Genomic DNA, 25,977 nt, shown 5'->3' with positions numbered 1-25,977 from the left:
AAAATGTGCTCTCCATAAAGCCTCCAGTTATTTAGAATGTTATACAAATGAAGCCATGTTATAGATGTGTTAAGCTGTACGGACTAAATTATTCTGGACCCTGTGCAAGTTCACTGAGTGAAAGGAAGTCCAGCAGTGAGAGTTAAGTGCAGTTACACGTTTTCCAGTCAGGAGAGTGAAGCCTTGGGGAGGTCATCTCCACAGTATCTTGCAGAGCAGAGTGGGCACCAAGCAGGAAGAAGACTAGATTTCACAAATAGTGTGTAATACCAGATGTCCTTCTTTAATGTATAAGGAGCTCCAGGAAGGAACATGGGCTTATGAAGGCCTAAACTGAGTCTTATAAGAAATGTGCCATAGGCTAGAGCCACTAAAGGATAAGAGTGGATTCCAGAACACAGAATGAGGCCTCTATCCTGTATGGCGGAGAAACCGATGCTTCTGAACAGTAACCTAAAGCTGAAAGGAAGCTAGACACGGAACTGCCCTAGGTCAGTATGTGCAATATTCAACTTGCTATAGAAAAGAAAACACTGAAGATGGGAATGGAGCTCCAGTGCAAGATGCCTCACTGTAAGCTGCATTTAGATGCCTCTAGCCACTTGGGATTCACAATCTGGGATCATATCTGCAAGCTTGGAGCCTATGCTTTTCTTTCAAAGATCTGAACAGGTACTGTGCTCCATCATTACTTAAAAGCTAGAAGAGGCATCCCAGCTTCCATGTCATTAGAGCTTTTGATTCAGCATTTGAGAGACCTGGTTTCCTTTCTTTGGTATACGTTCTCTGTGCTGAAGGACAGTAAATCTTCATCTCCTACTTGCCAGGAGTGACCAATGAGAAGCTGTGTTGGACAGGAGCAGTCTTCATTTCTGCTGATAGAGGTGGGCCATTGTGCAATAACGAACACAGCTGAGCCTGCTTGCATCTGATGCAAGAGCATTCTGGGAGGAAACAGTCCCTTTAAGAACTATTTTTTTTATATATTATCTAAGGAATGAAGCCAGGATGTTTCCTGTTTCAGGAGAGTACTGTACCAACAGAGTAATGTACCCTCTTGAAATTTCCATTGATGATACTGGATCATCTACATCCAGGGTGCGTGCTTTTTAATGCTAAAAAAGAAAAAGAAATAGAAGCATTTCTCTTTCTTTGGTTGCATTAAGTAATACCTACCACAGGGTTTTGTAAGGTGCCTCATTCACCTGGTGTGTTTTCAGTGTACTTTTAGAGCAATTGCAATTGCTTTTTAGGAAATAGAGGAAAGCCTGTTCTCAGGATCCTGATCATCCTTATGTGCATGTTAAGAACTGAGCTGGTCAGTCTGTTAAAAGGCTTGTCCATGTTTATACAAATAGATAATTCAGCTACCAAAGGAGCATTTTAAGGTCTCAGACTGTGGCTTAGTGCAGTATAAGTGCTTCCAGAAGTAACTGACATGTATGCAAGACTAAGAATCACAACCCTGGAATTAGTTATCTAAATTTTATCTAGGTCCCATTGAAGATGCAAAGGGTCTGTTCCACAGGGATATTTAGGTTTCTCTTCCTCTCACTGATTTTGGTTAGGAGGTACTCACTGCAACAGATTTAAGAATCTGGCCCTTTGGAGCCCCACAGAAGTTCACAGGAGCTTTGCCATGAAATTCCAAATGCCCTAAGAACCCCATTCGTTTTTAGATTAACTAGCAAAGCTACTTGGAGGTACTTCTTAGTTTGATGGTTGACTTGTGTTTTTAAATTTGGACAACTATTTTTAAGCAGAGGTTTGCAAATAGTTAATATCTATCACTGAGTACTTTTTCTAATTTTTAAAAATATCAGGATGTTTTTATTCCTTCAATGAAACAACAAACATGCATTAACCTAGTGAATTAAACTTAAATCTTCTTTTGTTACTTTTAAGTTAAAGAAAAACTTTAAAAAGCTAATGAATTAAAACACATGACATTAGAACAGTAGAAAATTACAGCTTGCACAGTGAAGTTTCTTTTTTAGAGTGTGATCTGTTCAGCAGGAGGTTTGGGTATATGGAAGTACAGGATCAAATCCTTATCTGATGAATATATGAAAGAAAAGTACACCAAATCTCTATGCAGAAATGCTCTCTCTGTACTTCTGGAAAGCTTCTGCTTTGTCTATGAAAACTTACTGCATTTTGAATATATTTTTCAGCATAATCCCAAACTGCTGAACCTGCTTTTTTAAGTTGTTACAGATAGCATTAAATTAACGTAGAGTAAAACATAGACTCCCTGAAAAAAAAAAAAAAAAGTTATTTAAATGGGAATAATCTCCTGGCATGAGTTGGTAAAATTCAGTAATTTATTGTCTCTTATACGAAAAAAAAAAGTTTCAATTTATTTGTCCAAAGTTACATTACTGGGACATTAAGTTATATTTGTCATAATTAAATGAAACACTTTAAAATATTTTAAAGGTAATTGAAAAGTACTTCTACCTGTAGATGTTTATGTATCTTTCATGTGTTTCCACATTTTATATTGAGATAGCAATAGGTTTCAGGAAGCTTGAGCTGTATTTGGCTAAACAGTAGCTAAGTTAAAGAGTTTAAATGCTATTTGAAATATCTGTTCATAAAGCCTCTGTTCTTCTTTACACAAAAACCTGTCTTTTCTTTCTGAACTATCTCTTCAGCTTCCCTTCTGATATGGTAGAAAACAAATATAGACTCTCTTAATTCCTGTGTAATTATACTCTAATTACAAAATTCAGTGGAATATCTTTATGATTGATAATCTTTTCATATAGACATTGCTTTTTAACTTCTAATAAATGTCTTACACAGATCTTCCATTTCTTTCTTTAGAAAAAAGAACAGCACAAATTATAAATGCTAAATTAAGCCATATTAATATGAGAGATGTAAGTCAGATGAATTTGGACTGGTGACTTTAACAAAAACCCAACAACACCAGACCCAGTTCCACCCTGTGTAGAAATAAAGATGTAATGTTGTGTTCAGTAAGTAGAGAGGCTGTGGGAAGAATCTTTGGAAGACTGAGATGCAGAGTAAATGATTTCCTTGCATATTCTATTGACATTAGCAGCCATTTGCCCTCTAAAATAATTATCATTTATATTGAATAGAAGATTTCTGCACAGTCTATACAAACAAATATGTGTATGTACTGAAAAGTGTTGTCTTGATATTTAATTTTGAGGGCAACAAGAAATTAAAAAGTAAGATTACCTGTGTATTCTGTGCTATGGTAACCTCACCTCTGGAAGTGGAGACTTCTTAGGACAACTTCCTAGGTTGCAATTCTGTGTCTTGAATGAAGTCCCAACAAGGACTAGAAGGAATCCAACTAATAGTCTTTGGAGCGTAATTTATGCTTTGCAGATGAAAGCCATTGAGGAAGGAGAGTCATATGATATTTCCCTAACACATGATAGGAGGAAGTTAAGTAAGCTTGTACTGTACTTAACTTACATTCTACTAAAAAATAAAAAGGACAAAGTCCTCAGATTTAAGGTGTTCTTTTGTACCTACATTTTATGATTCATTTTGAAATTCCTGAAAAAGCTTTAAGGGAGGGTAAAAGCATTTATCAAGATCATTTTGGTATTTTAGTTTTTATGTGTACATGTTATCTATACCTGCTTTGATGTTAAATCCTCTGAAATCAGAGCTGGTTTTTGAAATGGCTTTATAATTATATCATTTGCAGAGTTGTAGGTTTTCTGACCTACCTTATTCATAGATATAAAGAAAGAAAGAGTTTAGTTACAAGTAATTGTTTTTTATGAAGCATTTTCCTATCTTTAAATTGTATCTAAACTAATGAAACATAAATTATAAAACTCCATGAACAGTATTTTAAAACTATAAATTGAAAAGTTTTGCTGGCAACAAACTGATTAAATTAAGAAACATTCTCATTTGCTGGAATCGTAGCGCAGATATTTAAAAGGCAAATCAGTAGTCTATCTTTTTGCAAGTATAGTTACACTTGCATAAGAGAAAAATGATATCCATTGTATTGTAGAATAATTGCAGTTTATTACTTTAGCCCACAAGGATTTACTTTTAAACACATTGGCAGTTTCAATTAAATCCATAAGATTACTCCTACATATGAAAGTTTAAGCACACATTGAAATCCCTATAGTATTGAGGATGAGTCAGCTGAGATTCTATTTAGTGTAATTACTGTTATTGTAAAAGTTTTTTTTTTTTAGTATATTAATTTGGTATAATTGTTGGTTCTGTATTTTAAAAACTCTTTTCCAGCTGTTGTTCCCAGGCAAATATTTGCCAGGTTTCATACAGGGAGACATGTATGTTGTGAACTTAATTTCCAGAAAACAGAAGATACATGTATTAAAAATGCTTGATTAAGTTAATGTGATGCTAGTGACATGGATGACAATGTAAGATAAAAGGAAGAAAAATATCCTAGGTGCTTGGGAAGAAAGTGTGTAGTTAAATTCTCTTTTTCACATCTGTTCAGAAATTAAGTTTTAATTTGAATATTAATTCTCTTCCTGATTGTTCGCTACCTGTTTGCCCAAATGTTGAATAAATCGCAGAGTAAATCCTAGAAAAAATTAACTATGTTCTCTTTCCAGACAGAAGAGAAAAGGAATTGTCTTCATATATCAAAACTTTTTGATAGTAGAATTTAAAATATAAAGATTAACAGCAAGATAAAAAAGAAAGACTTTAGTGCTTACATTCAAAAGGCTTATGATCCAAAATATGTCAGCCAAATAGCCACCTAATTTGGAAGTGCATCAGATATTCCTTGTTTGACTAAAAACTCCCTGAGCACCTGCAGTTCTGCTGTGCTCGTGAGCAGAACAGCCCTGATCTGAACAATTAAACCAAGGCCTCATTTGAGTCTCAGTGCTTTCTGAAATTTAGCAGGGGAAAGGCCCTTCCTGCAGAAGAGACTGATCTGTCAGATAGGTTCTGGTCATGACTACTGCATACTCTCAGGAGTACAAAATATATTTGCAGCTGCATTGGTTTTAAATTCTGTGGGGAGAAGGTCCTAGAGCCAGTCATTGCAACTCTCTGGAGGAAAGAGAAGACCTGGGGGTGGGGTAAAGCTGTGCCTGCCAGGACTGCACCATAATCTGGTGGCTACTTTCCACCCCTTCTCTTGCCTCTATACAGCAAGGGATCCAAAGCTCATGGAAGGGGGGTGCCAGAGAAAACGTGACTTCATAGCCTAATGGCTGGAAATATGCATAGGCACACACGTTGCATTTTTTTTCTTTAACGCTTATACCCTTACACAAAAATAGCAATTTCCAGCAACTTTCTGGAAACAGAAGGCAGCTAGAGTGTATTGTTGTGAGATCATAATGTCCAACTATCTCCTGAATGGATGACTGAGCGCAGATATTTATAAGTGATTACATGAATGAATGAAACTGATAGATAGTTGGCAGCTGGTCAGTAATATTGAGTAGAAGAGAACTTATGCGATATATATAGTAGAAGTTATGGCATAATACAAAAACTTATTCATATAATTGTAGAGCTCATTTTGGTCTAGGCCACAGCTTTTTCTGGTTTCTTATTACTTAGAGATTTTTGGTAAAGTAATGAAATACTCTTCTCTCTCTTTTCAGTGTTCTGTTTCGTGTGGAAAAGGTTTGAAGTATCGTGATGTGCATTGTTTTAATAGCTTCCAAGCTAAAATAGAGGAAGAAAACTGCAGCCATTTGAAAAAACCACGGACACACAAAGTCTGTAGAGCCGGAAGATGTCCTGCTTGGAAAGCCAACAGATGGAAAGAGGTATTTAAAATCTGTTATAATTATGTTCTTCTCCTCTATGAGAGTAGAAGACAAGAGACCGTATTTATGACATGTTGCTTCAATGAAAATAATGGATATTTTTATACGCAATTCACAATTAAATCTACAAATTAGCAAATAGTTTCTTATATTGTATTTTTCTTTATTTTTTAAATTAGTTTACAAGAAATATGTGAGAAAACTGAAAGTACTTGCCAATTTAAACCTTGTACAGAATAGTTTATTAGGACGTTTTTCAAGGGAGGAAGACTGACTTATCTTGTAAAATCAAGATAACAGTAAATTTTAAAAGGTTACTTTTCACCCACAGTGATGAATTCAGTCGTACCATTGTTATTGATGTCATAGTCCGAATATTGAAGTGAAGCCAGGTTTGTAGGGAGGGGACAAGAGAAAGGGCTTGTGTATGCAAATGCTGGTGTTTTCTCCTCGTAATACCATGTGGTCTACTAAAAGATCTCTCACCTTGTGTTGAAATTGTCTGTAATTCAGCACATGGCAATGTTTTTCATTTCACTCATTCTTGCAGAATATAATTCCCCAGAGTGTTTAAGACACCTGGGAACCCAAATCAGGAGGTGATAAAGGAAAGGTCAGTCTTGATCTGGAATAGACAGTGAAAGTATTTGCCAGTTATTGCATAATCACAATTTCTTCTCTTCCTCATCATGTAATGACCTCTGAGTGGAGTGCAGTACCTCCTTTCCTTCTGGGATGTTCCCACTACAGAAACCAATCTTTTTCTCATCAAAACCCTGGGGGCATTTCTCTTGTTTGCTGATATAATGAGATAGATTCTTTGTCCTGCTCACAGTGTGCTACTAAAATATTGGAATATGACTTAGGCTGGCTACAAAGGTGGATCTTTCTCATTGTAAGTAGGTGGGAATGGAGAGTATAGAGAGATGTGAGAGAGAAGTTCACGAAGGGGACTATTACTGCTGCAGCTCTTATAGGCACTGTGCTTCTTGCCGGGATTCACAGGTCCATGTTAGGCATCCAGGCCCCACTATACAAGACAAGGAAGAATCAGGCCTTCGAAGCCAGAGATAACCAAGATGAAATATTTTACTCCCTTCTCAGATAATAAAACATCAATTTCCACTAAGAAATCTATTCTAAGGCAGATCCTAGCTGATGCCTTTTTTTCTAGAAAATGCTAAAATATTTTATGGTGCAAGAACTAGAAGCCAGGTCTTCTCCTTTTCAAGTGAATGCCATAACCATTGGCCTACATTCTCTTGTTTCTCAGATTGGTGAATATTCACTGCAGGAAAAGTGAAATAGCTGTCTTTTTTTTCACTTTCCTTTAAAGTGAGATCAACGGATAGTATGTTGCTTTAATTAAATTAAATGTTAAAGAAGTGGAAGAAAGTGTTCCCTAGAATAAAGGACAGACAGATTTGGTTGTTTGATGCTGGTTTGAGGATTTTTTCTTTTACACTCCTGTATGAACCTATCAGTGTGAAATTTCTGAATACTAATGAAATCCTATTATAGAAAACGAAAATGATTGGTCTCAGAGGATTATAACTAATAGACCCAGGTCACCCTAGGGGGAGGGAGTTACAAGAATCACCCATAGACCAATTGGCTTACAAAAGAAATGGATGCAATAAGGGCTTGGCTGCTGCCTAAAATACGGACTCAAAGCAGAGATTGTACAAAAGTCAGGAATGTTCTCCAGAATTAACCTGTCAAACTTGGTTCTGTGTTTAAAGCTACCAGATATTTTGTTTTATACCTTAAATTGAATTTGTCTGAGTCATCTTTGACAAGTCCACTGTAGTTATGTGTCTGAGTGACAATACTCTTAGACAGAATAAATTACTACAGCAGTAAAATCATCCACCATAAATAATTTCATTCTAGTGCTTTTTCATTTTAGATTGTAATTAAAAGCATTGTCCTCATGGTTGTCCTCAAAGATGTGTGCTGAGGAATTTTAAAGGAACTTTCTCTGTCCCAGCATCTTGTTTTTTTGCTTTTGTTTTGAAGTTTGCATATTCTGGGGTAAGCTATATGAGACATTTGTGGTGATGGAAACCTCATAAAAACAGAAGTGTGTATACAGACTCAATTCTGCCTGTTATACCTGTATGTAGACCCTTAGAAAGTTATTGGTTAAGTTACAGCTGTGTCTAGAAAACAGAATCTCACCCTAGCATCTGGTATTGAGCCTTTCCCATTCAAACTGTGTAAGAACATTTGTTCTGTTTCTTAAAAAGGTGTATGTTTCAGAATCTTTGCCAGATACTGTAATTTGGGAGGACTGGGCATCTAAAAAGGAAATATTGATACAGGAAAAGTGGAAGAACTGTTTCATATCATATAGTGGTTGCTCAGACGTTGGAATCCTGGTAAGACTTCACCAGTTGGCCAGGCTAAGTCAGAGACCGAGACCATATTCCATTAATAAAAGTAATTTAACTTTTGTGCCAGGCTGGAGTCTACCCTTAGACACATGCCAACAGTCATACTTTTGACCTTTGAGCTTGGCAGTTGCGAAGAAGGTGGTCTCATGTCTCTCTCCTCCAGGGAAGAGGAAAAAGGAGGGTCTGCCACCACTCCTTAACTCCCTGTAATTTCCAGTGGCACTCATACTCATGAGTGATATCCAGCTAGCTACCGGAATTTCTGATGTTTCAATTCCATAATCACATGCCTGTCTTAAAATGTATTACTCCCTTAATACAGGAAGCCTTTAAAAGTTTAGAAAAACACCAGATTAATTGGTAGGATTTTACACTTAGATTGAAAATCAAGAAGAAAAAATACTGACTTTCAAAAGAGACTCTCTGCTAATGCCCTAAGCATTAAAGATCATTCCTAAGCAATAAGGAGTCTTAAAGTACACATAAAGGTACAGAAACAGATGCCATGCAGTGTTACGTCATCAAAAAGACCCAGACTCTGACCTTTTAGAGACAAAACATGTAACCCTTGCATATCACAGGAGCAGGTGATGCCAGCTCAGTTACAAAATTAGTGGTGATGAAATGCAAAATGCCATTTGTAAGCACTCTGCATTTTTGCCACACTTGACAGAGCAATATCTACTTTATGATTAGGTTGAGTCTTCTGGTAGGCTTTAGGACCTAATCATGCTTCTGACTGGGATAGCAGTGGGCTGTCTACTCTCATCTGAGTAAATCTTACCATTATAACAAGCTATCTTTTGACCAGGAGGGAGAACAAGAGGCATATGGCAGGAAGGATTTGAACCTTTTTAAGCTTATCATAGTTCAAGATGCTGCGTCTTTTGTGCGATTTTTCTAGCCTGAAATACCAAGAATTCTTTCTTTCATTTTAATATTTACTTTTTAAAACAACAAAGCAGCCTGTTATGCTTTAATTTAATAACAGAATGATGTAAATTTTAAATTTGCAATTGTTTGATCTTGCAAAAATTTACACTTTTGCTTTGCATATGCCTATAGTGAGTGTCCCTACTGTGAATTAAGATAAGCAGACAGATCAATCTGAGCACTTTGGATGCATTTCCCATATTTCCTAAAGGTACTTAAATGGTAATTTTACATTTTCATCATAAATTTATTCAGATATGCTGTAAGACTACTGTGAAGTATGTATGTGAAGTATTTAAATAGTATTCTAAGAATAGGTAATAATGGAAACTGTACCACATTGACTGTCTCATTTCACACTGACATAACTAATTTTGCTCAATTTTAGTGTTCTGTATCCTGTGGAGTGGGGATTCAACAAAGGGACATCTACTGTCAGCTGAAGGGCCTGGGTCAAGTGAATGAAGCAATGTGTAATCACGATACACGGCCCCCTGGCAAGAGACATTGTTGGCTGCCTGCCTGTGTGCAGTACAAGTGGTTGACAGATGAATGGGAAGGTGTAAGTAAGGCCTTTCAACTTGTATGAAGTAACAATGTGTGATGTAATGGGTTTTCTTGTTTTTTCACCTTTGGATACGTTTCTGATAGCTTTTAGATTGCAGACAAACAAGTGAACATACTGGATATTTTGAAGGTCAAGCTTGCAAAACTAAAAAAAAGTGACAACAAATTCTGAGGTCTGCATTTTCTCCCTGTTAGCGAACTTGCTTGTCCAGCATTGTAGACAAAAGCTTTAGTGAAGTTATGAGCAGGTCTCTATTCACAGAACTGTGTAATTCTAATACAAAGTGCTTTTTAGATGGCATAAAATGTTCAGTAAGACCTCATGATGAAATATCATGTGAAAATCACATTTTAAAAATAGAAATACAGTTGAAATGTTGCCTGGAATATTCAGTAAAAAACTCAGAGATAAAATCTTTGGACAACAGTTCTTTCAAGAACTTTTGTATGTGAAGATTTACCAGAAGAGATAATAAGCAAAATAAAACATACTATCCTTAAGAAAATCTAAAGACACGTTCAGGACAGAACCTTTTTCTTCAAAGGTGTAATGTAATGGCTGTTTTCTACCTGCTAGAAAAAGATAATAAGTAGCTTTTATATTTATATATAAATGCATATACACATACAGAGAGAAAAAGAAAGACAGAACCAAAAATTGTGGATAACACCTGAAATGGTGTACAGAAGAGCCTCTCTTTTATTGTAGCATTAAATAAAAATCCAGTTTGTGCAGTTGTGGCATGTACCTATATTTTTAAATTTTCTAGGGAAATTTAAGCCTCGAAATTTGAATCAGAGACTCAAAACTCCAAGAGGCACAAGATTTATGTTGTAGACGTGAATGCTGATAACACACAAATCACTTGCTGGTGTTTTACAAAAGCTTAAATAATAATCACATGACTCTGGCATATTTTCCTCTGTTAAATCATATATAGAGAAAGCTGACAATATAACCGCTTCTTCCAAGAGTTACCTTCTTGTGTGAACTTGTTAAAATCGGGATTTAGAGTGGAAGTGGCTCAGAATGTACTTTTAGCCGGAAATAAACATTTTCAGAGAATGAGTGTGAATTTTCTTACCCATTAAACATTTGCATTCTCCAGATGGGTATTCAGAGCTCTCCACTACAAATGCATTGTTTCACTGTATCTTCTGGCTAGTTCATAACTTCTTCCACATGTTTGTTGCTTTTTGCTTGAAATTCCTGTGTTCAGTTCCCTTCTCTGATCAGGTTCATATACAGCCCTGTACATCTAGCATTAACAGTGGTTCTTGAAGAGTTTACCCATCGGTATTCCACTCCTGGTGCAGGCCGTACTCAATACTAGAATAGTTTGCGCAGCTGTCTCTACTCTGAGTGCTTGTGTGTCATTTCCTTGCCTCATCAATCACAGCATATCAGAAAAATTTTCAGGTCTGGCATCCCTACAGCTTACAGAAGGCTGGAAAGCTGGCTGTTACCAGCAGCCGGCAATTTCATACCAAATATGCATTCTCATACCATATAGAAGAATTGCTGCAGGAATAACACATACAGCATAATCAAAAGTGTTCTTCTGCCTCTCCCTATTTGCAAATGATTGGGTTATTCCTTATGTCCCTAATATTCTGAGCTACTCCATGTCATCAAAAGATCAGATGTTTGTATAAGTTGCATCTGTCAACTATATCAATGCTCCATCCCCTGCTAAAAGTCCACACAACTTTTTCATTCTCTGAGTGACTAGATTTCTTAAAGGATTAATGCATTTATGGCTTCCATTGCTGAACCTCATTCTTTCATGGATCTCAGCCTGGTTCAAAATGGGTAGGTAAATCATCTCTCTGATTCATTTTCATTGCTCTCTCTAATTCCCTGACATCCTGTTCAGTGCCTTGCTTGTTCAAGAAAGTAGGCAATCGTTTCGGACAACATAACTGGGGAGGGTCATAAGTGCTTAATGCCCAAGTCATGAGGCTTATGCTGAAATTTCTCCTTCAGGTCTTAGCACCTGAGTTCTGCCTAATGTTGCTGATTTTTGTCCATTTGTTCTCCTCAGAAAACCCACTGCAAAGAGTGGTGGCCGGCTGCTCCTCAGATGTAATATGACTATTGTTTTTCCACATCAATAACATGATGTCACTGACTGTTTCACCTGTTACTTTCTTGCTTCTGTGAAGAGAATTAGAGGTTAAAGCTTTTCATCTGAAAGATTGTTTACCTCTGTCTCAGCTTGTTTACAGCTTTTAGTTCAAATGAGATTTGTGAGCCCAGGTGTGTTCTGCAGCTTCTTTCAATAGTGCACTTAGAAATTTGTAGAGCAGTCCCTTGGAGCTGAGTTCAGGCACTCGCAGAACACTATTCAGAGCGCTTGCTCACCAAGTCTGCAGGTGACACCAAACTGGGGAGAGCAGTTAACAGGCAGGAGGGCAGCACTGCCATTCAGGAGGGAGCTAGGCAGGCTGGAGGATGAGCCAACAGGAACCTTATGAAATTCAACCAGGAGAGAAGCACAGTGCTGCCCCTGGAAAGAAAGAGCCCCCCACAGCAGCATGGCCTGGGGATGGACGGCTGCGGAGCAGCTCTGTGGAAAAGGCCCTGGAGGCCCTGGTGAACAGCAAGCTGAGCGTGGGCCAGCAGTGGGCCCTGCCTGCGAGGAAGACCCACAGCATCCTGGGCTGTATTAGCAGGGGCACAGCCAGGAGACTGTGGGTCATGATTATCCCCCATTTTTCAGCACTCATTAGACCACATCTAGTTATTGTGTGCAGTTCTGAGCCCCTCAATGCAAGAAAGACACTGATAAGCCTCATATGGCTGCCATGGTGGGGAAGGTGTGAAGATACTCGGGGCAGAGACACAGGCTCAACAAGTATGGCTGCCCAAAGCTGCCACTTTTTACTAATAGGCAGTTTTGTTTTCTTTTGTTCTATCAGTGTAATTTCATGTGGATGCCTCCATGGATTTTTTCTGTTTTGTTTTCAAGACCAAGTTATTCCTCTCACATTTCACTGAAATCCTTTCTCCCTTTTTCCTTTTCCTACAGAAGAACTTTTTCACTCAACCTATTGTCTTGGCCTGACATTTTCAATTTCTCCTCCATCTCAATTCACATGTTACCGTGTCATTATACACTGGTTTTTTTCCCCCCCAGCCTTTTGCAGGTACCTGAACTTTGAGAAGAATGTAAAGGGTTTTGATTCAGTCCAAACCAGATAACAGAGTTATAAAAGTTGTCGCTGTCTGGGTTTTACTGGTGTGTGGCAGTTGGCAAATAACTTTGCTCTATAAATGATTAGTTGAAGTACAAAAACTGTGATTGTTTTTCTCCTACGCAGTGCTCAACATCACAGAGAAGAAAGGAAATACACCGGAAAGTTAAGTGTGTGGATGAAAAACAGATCCAAGTGGATGAAAGCTTCTGTGATGCTACCATTAAGCCTCCATCAACCAAAACCTGCAGGATTGCTCCCTCTAAGTATGTTGTACTTACAGGAGAATTGTCACAGGTAAAGTAATTATATAGCTTACACATCTTTTATATAGCTTTACACTTGAGAGTTATTATATTGCTGTAAAATGTGCATTATGTGTGGAAGCAAAAGATGTATATTTTCAGCTGAATGTGGGTGCCCAAACTTTCTCCACACTGAACCTTCCAATCAGCCATGATTTATTGTAGTGACTCTATTATCTTTCTTTTGTGTCCATGTTCCCTGATTCTTGGCAGCTACTAAGCGTTATGGGAAACCAAGTTATTAGAATGAAACTGTGTTTGGTTTTAGAGAAGGCCGTGCTATAGTGAGGGATGCTAAATGATGCTAAAATGAGTGGTAGTGGAACATGAACAGGAAAAGGCAGTGCTAGAACCCGTTTGCTATGAATTATGGTTAAGGGTGAGTCACTGTAAGTAAAATGGTGAAAGCAATACATACCAATGGGAAGTGACAAGTTTCCTTTTCTCTCTCTTCACCTGGTCTCCCTTTGTTGCAACTGCCAGTATGTTTTAGAGACTTTTGCCGCCTTACACTGGCTGTCCTCTGGTCGCCCATCTGGGACCTGTGAATACCAGCTAGAGGACAGCTGGCCTTACCACAGAATTCCTTAGCTAATTCCCAGGGAAACTCTCTTGCAATCTGAGCTCAGTGAAGTAAATGGAAATATTTTCCAGGATTTCAGTAGAGTGTTGGATCAAGGATCCTTTGTTTCTCTCACACACCTGCACTACATACATGTGCGTATGTGTGTGCATGTGTGTTTGTGTGTGTACTGTACTTGAGAGGGAAGTGCTCTGGAACCTCTGTAAGCTCTGAGAGTAGGGCTGCATGGGACTTTCTGTCTCCTTGTGTGCATAATTACTGTAGACCTTCACTTCTGCACCCTGATTAACCAGCCTTGAGATAGCACATGTCAGATTACAAGCTTTTGCGGAAAGGAAGATCAGGGCTGACTTGTCTGTGATTACAGTGCTGCAGAAAGGTTCAGTTTCACAGAAATAATGTCTTTGCTTGGGGATTTTATTTTAGTGCTTGAACAGCTGTGGGTTTAATTACCAGCAGAGGATCACATACTGTGTTGGAATTTATTCTATTCAAAAGAAACCTGCCTATGGCCTACGAACTGTAGCATACCAAGAATGCCCAGTAATGCCCTCCCCATACATTTATAAATGTAATATCAAAGGATGTTCACAAGCAGCTACTTGGAAAGTGGGGAAGTGGACCAAGGTGAGTACAGATGTGCAAGCTGATTTCTGATTGCTGCCTCAAACATAAAAGCATGCCAAGAATAATTTGTTGACATACTTATGTTAATTATATGTTACTTTCTAAACTAACTTTGGATTGCTATCTCTATCTAGTGCTCCGTGGCTTGTGGAGTGGGGGCAAAGGAAAGAATAGTAGAATGTATGACTGAAAATGGCTTACCCAGTGACTTGTGCCTGCCACGTTTAAAACCAGCTGCCAGAAAGATCTGTCATGCAGAAGAATGTAAGTGACAGCTGTAAATTACAGCTGAACTAAATGTTTTCCCAGGTTATTTATTTAAAAGCTCTAAACATATCTGGAGCACAATTGTGCAGAAGTAACTCTTAAAATTAAATTCTAATGCTGAAACACTGATATATGATTTAATCACTCATTTTGAAGGTGAAATTCTCACCACCTGCAAAGATGTCCAGATTAAAAAAGGAATTAGAAAGGATGGTGAATACTTACTTCACATTAAAGGAAGGATGATAAAGGTACTTTTAATGTGTATAGTACATATTTTTATAAAATAATCTTTTTTAATAAAAATTTTGCTAAACAGTTGTATTTTCTCTTTCAGATTTATTGTTCAGGCATGCACTTAGAGAATCCCAAAGAATATTTGACATTGGTAAAAGGTGAAGCAGACAACTTTTCTGAAGTATATGGATTCAGGTAGAAAAGTGGTTTTGCAACTTTATGAAGTGCATTTATTTCTTCCAAGATAAAAGAATAGAATAATATTTACCTTTTGGGAGAACAGATGAGATACTTTTTCTTGATTTTCTGTTTTTAATTTTCAGGCATATTAACACATATGCAGAAATGTGGATACTTCCAGGCTGAGTGTTTTAACTGCGCTAACGGATTATATACATTTTTTGTCTTGACTTCAGTAGAAATGGTTTCAATCCACATCAGTGTTTCACCGGAGCCAAGATTAATAGCTGAACAACTTGTTCAGCAACTGTTGTTTAATATTCTTAGTGTGACACAGTACAATGTAATTATTTTTCACTACAGTGCTATATTATGGAAAAATGTCAAAAAGCAAACTAAATCTTTGCCATTCTCTAGGTTACAGAATCCGTATGAATGTCCTTTCAATGGAAGCAGACGGCAAGACTGCGCCTGTCAAAATGACTACCTTGCAGCTGGCTTCACTGTTTTCAGCAAAATAAGATTTGATATAGCCTCCATGCAAATCAGAAGTAAGCATTTTAGCAAGTTTAACCAATGTGAACAGTCTATTGAAATTTAAAATGGTCATGACCAAATTGTCATTTCAACTCATTTATAGATCAAATTATGCCAGTTAAGGGCAAACAAAATTCTTTTGTTTTCAGCTCAGTTCAATTCTTCTTGAATTCCTAATTTCTTTAGCCTAGCCTAACTTTTTAACCAAACTAACCGTGTTAGTTTGTCCCAACTGGCCAGGTTGTTAATCTTACAGATTCATATTTTATTCAAAGTATGAATTATGTAACTAGCTTCAGTTTTTTAGGATTTCCTTCCCATTATGCCATTTCCTGCTAGATTAAAGACTCTTTTAGTCCCTAGCATATTTTTCTTGGGAAAGTCTTCATATGCTATAGCAAAGTAACTTCTCAGTCCTTGGAGGGCATATGAAAAGGACAAGGAACCTTGCAGCACTTTCAGGGCCCTGTCTGAAGGTAGCAGGCTGGCCAACATCCAACTCATATTGGAGCTATGTCCAAGTGCACATCAGTCCTCCTCTTATCTCCATCATAGCTCAGAAAAGAAACCAGGCATGTAGGTTGGATTGCCCTTGCAGATGAAGTCTCTAATGTTTTTTGTAAATACTTTTCGGATGCTTCAAAAGACATCCATAAGCGTGGTATCTGTGCCTCAATGGGATAAATTAACTCAGGAAGTATAAGAATGCCAGTGTCAGGAGCAGCACTCAGCATTGTTCTAATTCACCTTGTTCTTCTTAGTAGGCACTAGACACTGTATGGACAGGGTTCACTTTGCACCAGGTAATAATTTCAGACTTTGAGGTTCTTCTTCATGAAGGTGACCCAGGGCATTTCTAATACGTAGACTATGTATTCTCAATAAATTAACAAAACACAGAAAATACACTTAATATATCACACAAACAGAGAAAAGAAGGGTATTAAAAGTTATCACATTATTCAGATTGCATTCCCCTATGTCACTAGACAAGTTTGTGAATTGTAAGGCAGAAAAATCCATGGATACCTTTTTCTGCATGTAGTTATGACTGAGGAACGGTCTAGTCTGCTACCCCATCTTTGGCATCTAGAAATATACCTTGAATATTGTTATTATTAATCAAAATTGACTACCTAAATCATAGTCTGGCAAAATTATATATTCATGCTTTTTCACCCTGTTTTCCCCTGAACTTCTAATGCAGCAGTTTCAGTGTTGAATAATTTTCTGTTTCTTAGCCACAGATTTTCTTTTTGCTCAGACTGTACTTGGGAGAGCAATTCCATTTGCTACAGCTGGAGATTGCTATAGTGCTGCCAGATGTCCACAGGTATTTATGATTTCTTATTCCCTTAAAGTGTACACTTAAGAGAAAAAAATCTGTATGACTAGTTGAGAGCTGTAAGATTCTAAAACAAATTCCTATTCTGTCTCATCTGTGTAGTACTTTAATAAGTAATTCTTTCTTGGTCCTTTTTCTCCTGTTCCACTATCTCTTTTTTCCTATTTCTCCAACAAATTGTTTACCCCACACTTTCCCCCTAGGTTCCATGTATATATATCTATCTTTCTACAGATTTCATTATTGCTCTCCCTCCCCCTTGAATTCATACCTGGATGTGAAGTATCCCTTGTTTCCCTAAATTCCTTCTCAATCTTTTTTCTCCTCCAGTGACTTTCCTGTGCTATGATCCTACCAAATTTTCTCTTCTTGTTCCTTTTTTCTCCTGACTTCATATCTTTGAAGAGTACTAGAGAAAGCTGATCCTGCTAAACAGTATAGTCTGATTCATAGACACATCTATGGATGTGCCTAAATTGATATTTTAGTTTAGACTGGGTAGCGCTTTTTGAGTAAATCTCCTTATTGTCCCTGCTTACTGTGCTTTGCTTCACATGATGGAACAGTCTTGGAACACATGAACTGGATTCCTTTTGGAAGAAACTAAATCAAAAGATGAGCTCTGGAAGGGTCTTAATGCACTTCAACTACTCATGAGAATGCAGTCTATGGGACTAGAAGAGACTTAGTCCAAAGTAAAACCAGTGATCTGTGTAATGTATACTGACATCAGGCCCTCTGGTCCAACTGTTTCACTCTACAGATCTGCTCATACTGCACCGTACTACTTGCTAATTCTGACATAACCCTAGTCTGAACTCATCAGCTTAAACTACCTTGATTGTCCATTGGCAATCGGGATCTTCTAGAAAACAGCTCGTCTAATCTTACCCTATTAGACACCTTAAGATGAGATCAGTTGCTTTGGAAGTGCATTTTTCTTATCACTGGTTGGAAAGAGAATCAAGACCAACTAGCTCAGAATTGCATGGAGGTGAATCCCCACTGTCTATCTAACCTAGCTGCTTAAACATAGTCAGACAGGCTATGTCAGTAGAGGCATTCAAGGGCGGCTAGACACCTACAATTTAGGTACAAGTGAAGTGCCTAAGCTAGGCAAACTGAACCCCTGACATGAAAACAGTCATTCAGACTTTATTACCGTATTGGATACCTTCAGCCTGCAAACTCTTTGGACTTAGCGCAATACTGTATTGTACGTGGACATGGACCCAGCCAACTGCATGTGATCTATAACAGAAGTCCTTCTGCTTATGTATTTTTGCACTGATGTGTTGCCATCTACAAGATACACACTGAAACTAATGCTCTTCGTCTCTACCCAGTCAAAAGGCATCAGTTCCTTCACCCTTAGTCATTGAAATCTGTTCCTGGCCTTGAGTGTAATTCATGATGGAGAGCCGTTATGCCGTAATTATAATTGTACATATGCACTCTTCGCAAATTTCATTTATTTTTACAAAATGATATTGCCGTGGATGAAGTTACTGTGGGCCTGTTGTGGACGGTATTCCACACCATTTGCATGAATTTTGTCCAAATACTTTATGCCATTAAATGAGTATCTTCTGCTTTTTTGACACTTGAAGAACAACTTCCCACATCCATATGAGCTTATGGTAGTTCATCCTGAGTGTGAGTGCTATAAACACAGCAAATCTACACAGAAATGCATACAGAACAAACCTCCCATACTGGACAATGTAAGAATGAGTTTTTATGAAGGAATTTTAGTAAATCACAAGAATAAAGACTGAATGCTTTTATTTTTTAAACACACACACACAAACGTATATTTATATATATAAAAATGTATCTCACTGTGATGATATTAGACAATAATAGTAGGTCCTGACAATGTTATCTCCAAAAAGTTCAGAAACTTTAGAAAACATGTTTTTCAAGAAAGCCAGCCTCCTTCATGCAGGTGTAGCATGTCTGTACTTTCCGTAAAATAAAATTAAATATGTAGGAAGGAGGCTAAATTCATTTGAATTACCTGCCATTACTCCTATATTCAGACTGCGCAACAGATGCTGCAGATCAGCTGATCCACAGGTACTACTTACTGCAGAATAACTTGGTCATGTGTCTATGTACCTTGAGTGTCCAAAAAAGGATATCAGGCAGACTAAGGAACCCAGTTTAAGCACTCACCTTTGATTAATGTCTAGATGTACCCTAAGGAATATGTGCAGATGTCCCAATATAAAATGTTTTAGGGTTTTGAACTGTGTTTATCAGCTCTGTATTTTACCTTTTGTTTTTGTTTTGTTAGGGACAGTTCAGCATTAATTTGGCTGGTACAGGTCTGAGATTATCCAGTACAGTTAGGTGGATTGCTCAGGGCAACTATGCAACTGCTGACATACGCAAATCCCATGTAAGTAAATATTTTTTTTTTTACCTGCTGTTATGGCTTGGAATATTACACCTCCAGAGGTGCTAGTGATGACTGTCTGGTGAAAGTCATTTCTGACTCAAAATAGCACTCAAGGTCTCTGACCCATCTAAGTCTTCTTGCAGACGGAGTGTGAGAGCTAGGCCTGATAATTTACTGTTTAAGGTCTCATGGCATATTTAATCATACTACCCAGAAACTTATGTAGATCGACACTACCTACCTAGCCTACTCTTACTGGTTTTAAGGGGCTATTGTCATATTGATCAGGTTTATTAAAGATTTAGAAGATACTTTACAGTATGTAAAAGTACTCAATAAAGCATACTACTTTACTAAGGATTCCTACTACAGAGGATTCTCACAGATTGCTTGCCTCCAACTTGATTTGTGGGGGAAACCAAAAGACGAGTTGAACAAGAATAGTAACAAGAATAGTAAACATGCACAGTTTAAAAACACACTGGATAGTAAGCAAGGAATGAAGGTATACAATGGATAATGATAAAGGATCTCTGTGTGCATTTGTTAATTCAGTGCTGTCTTTTGATTTGGTATTTGTAGGTGTGATTTGTCAAAAGGTCTGTTGTGCACAAACCTGAAGGAGCTCTCTGTGCAACTGTAACTTCAGTTGCTTCTTTTGATTGTTCTCTGTGTCTAATTTCCAGGATGGTACTAAAATATATGGAAGGTGTGGAGGATTTTGTGGGAAATGTATTCCTAACACACTTATCGGTCTCCAGCTTCAAATACAGTGAGAACTCTGATGTGGTAAGAACATCAAAGCCGGAAATCTGTCTTTTAGGTGCAAATTACAGGTGCTGTATATATATATTTTAATTCTTTCATCTCTGTAATACTCATTACTGTAATGCTCATTACTGTAATGCTCACTACTAAGAATTCCTTCCTGTTTTCTTCAGTGTTTATTCAGGGACGTATTATCTATTTGTGGGCTAACAAGTTCATAAACCTTCAGATTTTAATGGAGAGGCATTCATTCAATGTACAGTGTGTATGAGCAAGCAAATTGCACTGAGGTTACTACTGTGGGTATCCCCTTAAACTGTACCATGACTGTAAAATTTTACCTGCAACTAATCAGTGCAACTTTATGCAATATTCAGTAAAATTCATACTGTAGTGTTTTCCTTGATCAACTATATTAAAATGTAGAAAGGAAAGAAGGTTATTGTTATAATTTAGCTAATATTTTCAAATGCTTCCAGTTTTGTGACAGTTGTTAGGAATTATGTTCTATCAATAATTTACAGCAGAAAAGTATGTAACCAATATACTTTCTCCTGAGATAGTTTCTATAGATTCGTGTCATTCTTTTTTTCCCGCCTCTTTCATTATTCTCTTTATGGTGCTCAAATACTAGCAGTAGTCCTGAAAAGTGTGGTCAAACCTCTGTAATCTCTATAGCATATGTTAAACATCCAGGCTTAGTTTTGTCGTGGGTACAAGAAAAGAAAATATGGAAACAAATTGCTTGGAAATCTAATTTTAAATCCCTGCCTCTCATCCAAGTATACTGTAAAAGCAGCGTATTCTGTTTACTGTACCATCTTGTTTGTGATTGTATGAATGTATATTTACTTAAACTCTTTCCATATACATTTTATTCCTTTATACTGGCCAATGGCATATTAGTAAAGTCTGTAGCTTGCCTCCCTTTTATAATCCAAGTTTTCAGTAACTTTCGTGAAAATGCTGGGCACAGGCATGATTAGCCCACCGTGTGTTTGGCATCCATTTTTGACTCAGTTTAATTTTTGAATGGTTGTAAATACAGTTCTAGCATCTGCTAGTTAAAATTATTTCTTCCAGAAAATATATGAAAGTTATACATTTAAAAAAATGACCTATTTGATTTGTTGTTTTGTATTACTTTGCAGACCAGAACTATAGCAGTATATGCAGTATAAAGACAATGTATTCAGGGCCAACTCTCAGGTATTCAAAATGAGATATTCTACATGCTTAATAACATATATTATGTACCAGATAATTATACATACTTTTTCTGACAGTACGCATTCTGTACGCCAAGCACCAGTAAAATTCCTTGGTCAAATGGCAGCTATTTTCTCTTTTTACCCACCAAGAGTTAGCCATGATTTAGCAATACATATTAATTAAAAACAATACTGTACCACATAAATGTAAGCAGCTACTTTTTAGATAACACGTGTAGGTAATTATTTTGTGATCTCTGCATCAGAAATGTATTTTTGCACTATGTGCCTTATATTAGTTGTAAACATTAATACGAATATAAAACATTATTTTCCTAGAAATGTTTACATATATAATTAAAATCCTGTAATTTAAAAAGTATTTATATAATAAATATGCTTGTGTGAATGGTACTTGAGTACTTTTGCATTTTTTCATATCAAAGACATGAAATGTTGCAAAAACATGTCAACTTGTCTACCCACAGAATAGCTACATTCTTAATATCTCTTCATTATAATATACATAGATTTATGCTGAAGTAACTGTAGCATAACCAGGTTATATTCATATGGGTATTTTCCCTGGAAGCAGTTCCTGCCTAAGAGATGCAAACTTCTATGTCTGTCTGCTCTTTCCAGCTCTTACCACACAGTGTTCACCTATACATTTCTTGGGGGTTGCCCTGTAAATCATTCACTGAAACAATCTAGATTAGTTCTTCCTCCTCCCTTTGTTAAACTCAGATCAATTCATTTATGGCATGGTTCCTCAACAGCCGCTTTGGCGGAAGGTGAAATGCAACCCACCTACTTCTACAGGAGAATCATTTTCATGTTGGCCCTGAAACACTGCTGAGAGAGTATTCAGCTCTTCAGCCACAGAATAACTCTGTAAATCCACTAGTAAACTAAGTGACTTTTAAGCTAAAGTTCAACATAGCATACTTTTATTGGGTAATGGTAATGATTTTTGAATAAAAATGCATTTTATATAATTGAAGTAGACCCTGTGGGCCAAGTTCAACTTCTGCGTAAAACAGCTTATGTTGCTTTTTTTTGCATACTTTTCTTTCTTTTTTTCCTTGCTTTGGTGTTTCAGCCCTAGTTTAGGGAGGGTGTACTTGCATGTTCTGGCATTTTATGAATCCCTTATGTTAGGAGTCTGATTTTATTGAGAAACAGGGCTTAATCAATCACTCTATTTAAACTCACTAACTTTTCATCTCAAGGGCAATTTAAAGAAAACATACGGCTGATGATTGGCTCTGATGAATTTGGAGCCTTGATAATGCTGACATGTTCGAAGGTTCATGTAATAAAATGAGAATTATGGATTATACTTACAGTATTACGTTTTCATTTCATTTAATTGACAGTGATGCAGATTTACATCACACTCAGCAACCAAAATGTTTGCCAGAGTAGCAGGGACCTTCTTGAAAGTGCTGAGAGCTCCATCTCGTGGCTCTATACGTGTGCCAAAGTACACGTTGCTAATCAGACAGTCAAACAATTTTTGAGCTTTGGTTGATGTTTGGGAAGTGAGATGTTCAACAATCCAGTCACTGTTCCATACAGAATAAACTACTTAAGGAATAATAACAGTTAAAGATGATTTTAACAATACTTTTCCTTAGATGTATTCTAGAACATGTTCAATCTTATCAACAATGGCATCAAATATTGTGTGATGCAACGGCACTTGCTTGTTTGTGTGTTTGCACGCGCACAAACATTTAGTGCTCACCTCAGTGATGAATGCCCAATGATGGCCTAGATTTTAAAAATCTTGTCTTTCACTTTCATCCAACAAAATGTCACTCAATGTGCTACCAAACGGGATGGTATACTGCCTAGGACCTGTGACAAATGTTGGCAGAGTCTTTCTTCCACCTGCACTCCCCTCGGGTGGTATAGGGGAGGTAGCAGAAGAGCTGGAAACCCTGGCCCTGTGTCTACTAACAAGTCTCCATCCTCTCTGGATTCCTACTGGACTTGTCTGCTTTCTGGCTTTTTTGTGCCACTCGCCCTATGCTGAGGAGCAGAATACACCCAGGCGTTTGATCCAGGACCCTCACAGGTGTGCTGTACAATGAGCCAATCCTACATTTCATGGAATAGTTGTGATCGTGTAATCTCCAAGTCTGTAGGTGTTCATGCATGTTTTTGATGAGTAATCATATATTTTTCTTTATCTAACAGTAAAGCTGTAATATCCAAGATGTACTTGAAAATATGAGTGAAATGTTTTTTTCTTTTGTTCCTATAACAATTCAGAATCTGAATAAAAAACTGTTTTCTTGCCAGTGCTTTCTGTATCTTGCAGATCTTTTTAGCTTCCATAAATAAACAAATAGATTCCCTGAAACCGATACTCGGTGGCTGTCAAAACTGAACTTCAATTAAAAGTGAAACAGAAGTATGCTATAATATTTCAACCATAACTTAAAAAGAGGGAACAGGAAAACCATGTACAAAAATGGTTTTAAAGAGAGATAACTGAACTTTTAAATGGAAATTAAATGCAAAAGTGAACATAATACATAAACATTGCAGTAGAGATTTCATTGTAAACCATGTTGGCAGTAAATCCACAGTGGCTTTATTTATACATGAAAACACTTTCCAATTGCACTCCAAAAAACCCCACCAGACCCTTTTCCAGAAATTATCTTTCATGATATAATTTGCTTACGTATTTCCACTTTGTAGATGTGGTACTTGAGCCATGAAATGCCAAAGGCTACACTTATACTTACTGATGTATTGAATAATTCTGTAGTATCTTAAAGCAGGTCAAAGTAATACTGGCGGTCAGCTTGGCAGAACTACTACTAGATAATGTCCTCAGTGGCAACCCTAGGAAAGACTTCAAATCCTGTGGGCTAGCTCATGCTCTGTCTTGTAATGCCTGCTTTGCTCTTCTGTACTACTTGGCCATCTTTTGCTGAGCTTTTAAGATTTTTCAGGATGGTCTTGTATCTACGTATTATGGAGACAACTTGGAGGGGGGCCATATCAGTCTCTCTCTCTGGTTTCCTTTGGAAATAAGTTGAATAGATCATAGGAAAAACAAGCTATTGCTTTTAAAGTGCATTCTTTCTTAGCGATACTGTCTTTCTTTCAGACAGAGCAGTAACTCCAATAATAGCAGGGGGAAATTACCTTCTGCATTTTATTCAAACAGAAGAAAAAGCTGTCTGACTTGGAGTTATATCTGACATTTAATCGTCTCATCCACAGAAGGTGGTTTTCTTTTACACAATTAAGTTTATTTTGCAATTCCATAGCTTGAGAGGCTTTTCTTGGCTTTGTTTATCCTGGCTTTAGAGAAAGCAATCTGTGCTCTGTTTCTGATAAATTTTCCCTTGTGTTCAGTTATGACAGATATTCCTTTGAATTGACTGTATAAAAATACTGTAGCAGCAGAGCAGAGCAAAGATCTAACTGTATTTATGTCTATATTCTGTCTTTAAACATGAACAGCTGTGCATACATTCATCTGTCTCATGTCTGACTCTGTGCTGCCATCCAGAACCTTTTCCTTTTTAATAAACAAATGTTTCCTTCTTTAATCTGTGTATGTGTTTTATCTCTGTTCCTGCAACAAAATTTTCTTGTCCACGTTTTTCAAATCGTATTTGTATAATTAAATAAAGTATACAGTAAGGAGAACCCACCCTGTAAATGGTAGTTCTCTAAGATACTACAGAGTTGCTGAAGTAAAATAAGCTATTTCTGTCTTGCATGCCGTGATTGTTTTGTTTTGGAAAGAAAAATCTTGCATTTATGAATACTGAAAGACTCTCTTCAAAATCGGTCTATGGTCTTATTTTACAGTCTGATTTACAGAATCAAGGGACACTCACAGAGAGTTCATGAATTTTCTATATGCAAAAACCTACAGTGATTCATAGCAGCAGCATATATTTACTCCTGGTGGGATGGAATCCCTTTTTTGCATTTCAGTTGTCTCTGACAATTGTTCATTGATTGTGATGACATTCATGGTCAGTTCATTATTCTCTGTGAGTTTTTTGATGTTCCTCTGGAAGCTGGAATAATTAAAAATATGATTGCACAGAACACATTGAAATTTGCTTGCAAAAACAAGGGGCAGAAAGTTTCTTTTTAATGCTTTGTATTTAAAATGTCTTGCAGAAAAGGCATATTGTAAGAACACTTATTTAACATCCCAGTAAAGAAAACGGCAGCCCTGCTAGTATCTGTGTTCCTCAAAGGTCTCCACCTCAGAAAATTCAAAGAAAGATGCCACCAGAAGCACTTTTCATCAGGGTTTACAAGGTATTTATCTAAGAGAAGTCTCTTGACCTTCAATTACTATTACTGTTTTCTGTCTTAAGTTTATTACTGTTCTTGCCAGAAAGGTAGCACCATCTCCAGTTCCTGAACTAAACCTGCTCATGATTTCTAAGAGAGAAAGGAAAAAGTTTTTTATGGAGCTAACTTAAAAGCAGCATTAGGAAATATAGAGTAAAAAAGAGATTTTCTAGAGTCTCATCTTCCAAGCCCGGGTTCGAGATTCATTGGTGTTCATTCTTGTACGGTCAGGTGGGTTTTTGGTATTAAGCTGCTAAGTAATTACTCAGAGGGATTATTTGAGACAGATTTATGGAGAATG

The 25,977-nt window shown here is 37.2% G+C and overlaps 1 protein-coding gene and 1 long non-coding RNA gene across 11 annotated transcripts in view; one reads left to right on the top strand and one right to left on the bottom strand.

Annotated features, from left to right (window-relative positions):
• The window catches only part of LOC112993790 (uncharacterized), a 44,223-nt gene extending 40,769 nt beyond the window's left edge, over window positions 1-3,454 (bottom strand). For 2 of the 3 annotated variants that reach the window (XR_010388093.1, XR_010388092.1), the window contains exon 1: window positions 3,214-3,454. This is a non-coding gene — a long non-coding RNA (uncharacterized LOC112993790). The remainder of the gene's footprint in view (window positions 1-3,213) is intronic. The other variant, XR_003261782.2, reaches the window with a different exon arrangement.
• The window catches only part of ADAMTS20 (ADAM metallopeptidase with thrombospondin type 1 motif 20), a 111,678-nt gene extending 90,747 nt beyond the window's left edge, over window positions 1-20,931 (top strand). For 7 of the 8 annotated variants that reach the window (XM_026117723.2, XM_026117724.2, XM_026117722.2 and 4 more), the window contains 11 exons: window positions 5,607-5,774; window positions 9,492-9,665; window positions 12,995-13,165; window positions 14,183-14,383; window positions 14,518-14,647; window positions 14,807-14,901; window positions 14,988-15,082; window positions 15,485-15,618; window positions 16,846-16,937; window positions 19,249-19,353; window positions 20,040-20,931. In XM_026117723.2, the coding sequence (XP_025973508.2) occupies window positions 5,607-5,774; window positions 9,492-9,665; window positions 12,995-13,165; window positions 14,183-14,383; window positions 14,518-14,647; window positions 14,807-14,901; window positions 14,988-15,082; window positions 15,485-15,618; window positions 16,846-16,937; window positions 19,249-19,353; window positions 20,040-20,129 (1,455 nt within the window). In that variant the 3' untranslated portion in view covers window positions 20,130-20,931. Of the gene's footprint in view, window positions 1-5,606; window positions 5,775-9,491; window positions 9,666-12,994; window positions 13,166-14,182; window positions 14,384-14,517; window positions 14,648-14,806; window positions 14,902-14,987; window positions 15,083-15,484; window positions 15,619-16,845; window positions 16,938-19,248; window positions 19,354-20,039 lie in introns of those variants that run through there. The other variant, XM_026117728.2, reaches the window with a different exon arrangement.
• Window positions 20,932-25,977: the final 5,046 nt, after the last annotated feature.

This window comes from Dromaius novaehollandiae, chromosome 1 (genome assembly GCF_036370855.1).
Source record: "Dromaius novaehollandiae isolate bDroNov1 chromosome 1, bDroNov1.hap1, whole genome shotgun sequence".
NCBI lineage: Eukaryota > Metazoa > Chordata > Aves > Casuariiformes > Dromaiidae > Dromaius > Dromaius novaehollandiae.
Note: the sequence above shows the minus strand (reverse complement) of the source record. Positions and strands in the feature narration are given on the sequence as shown.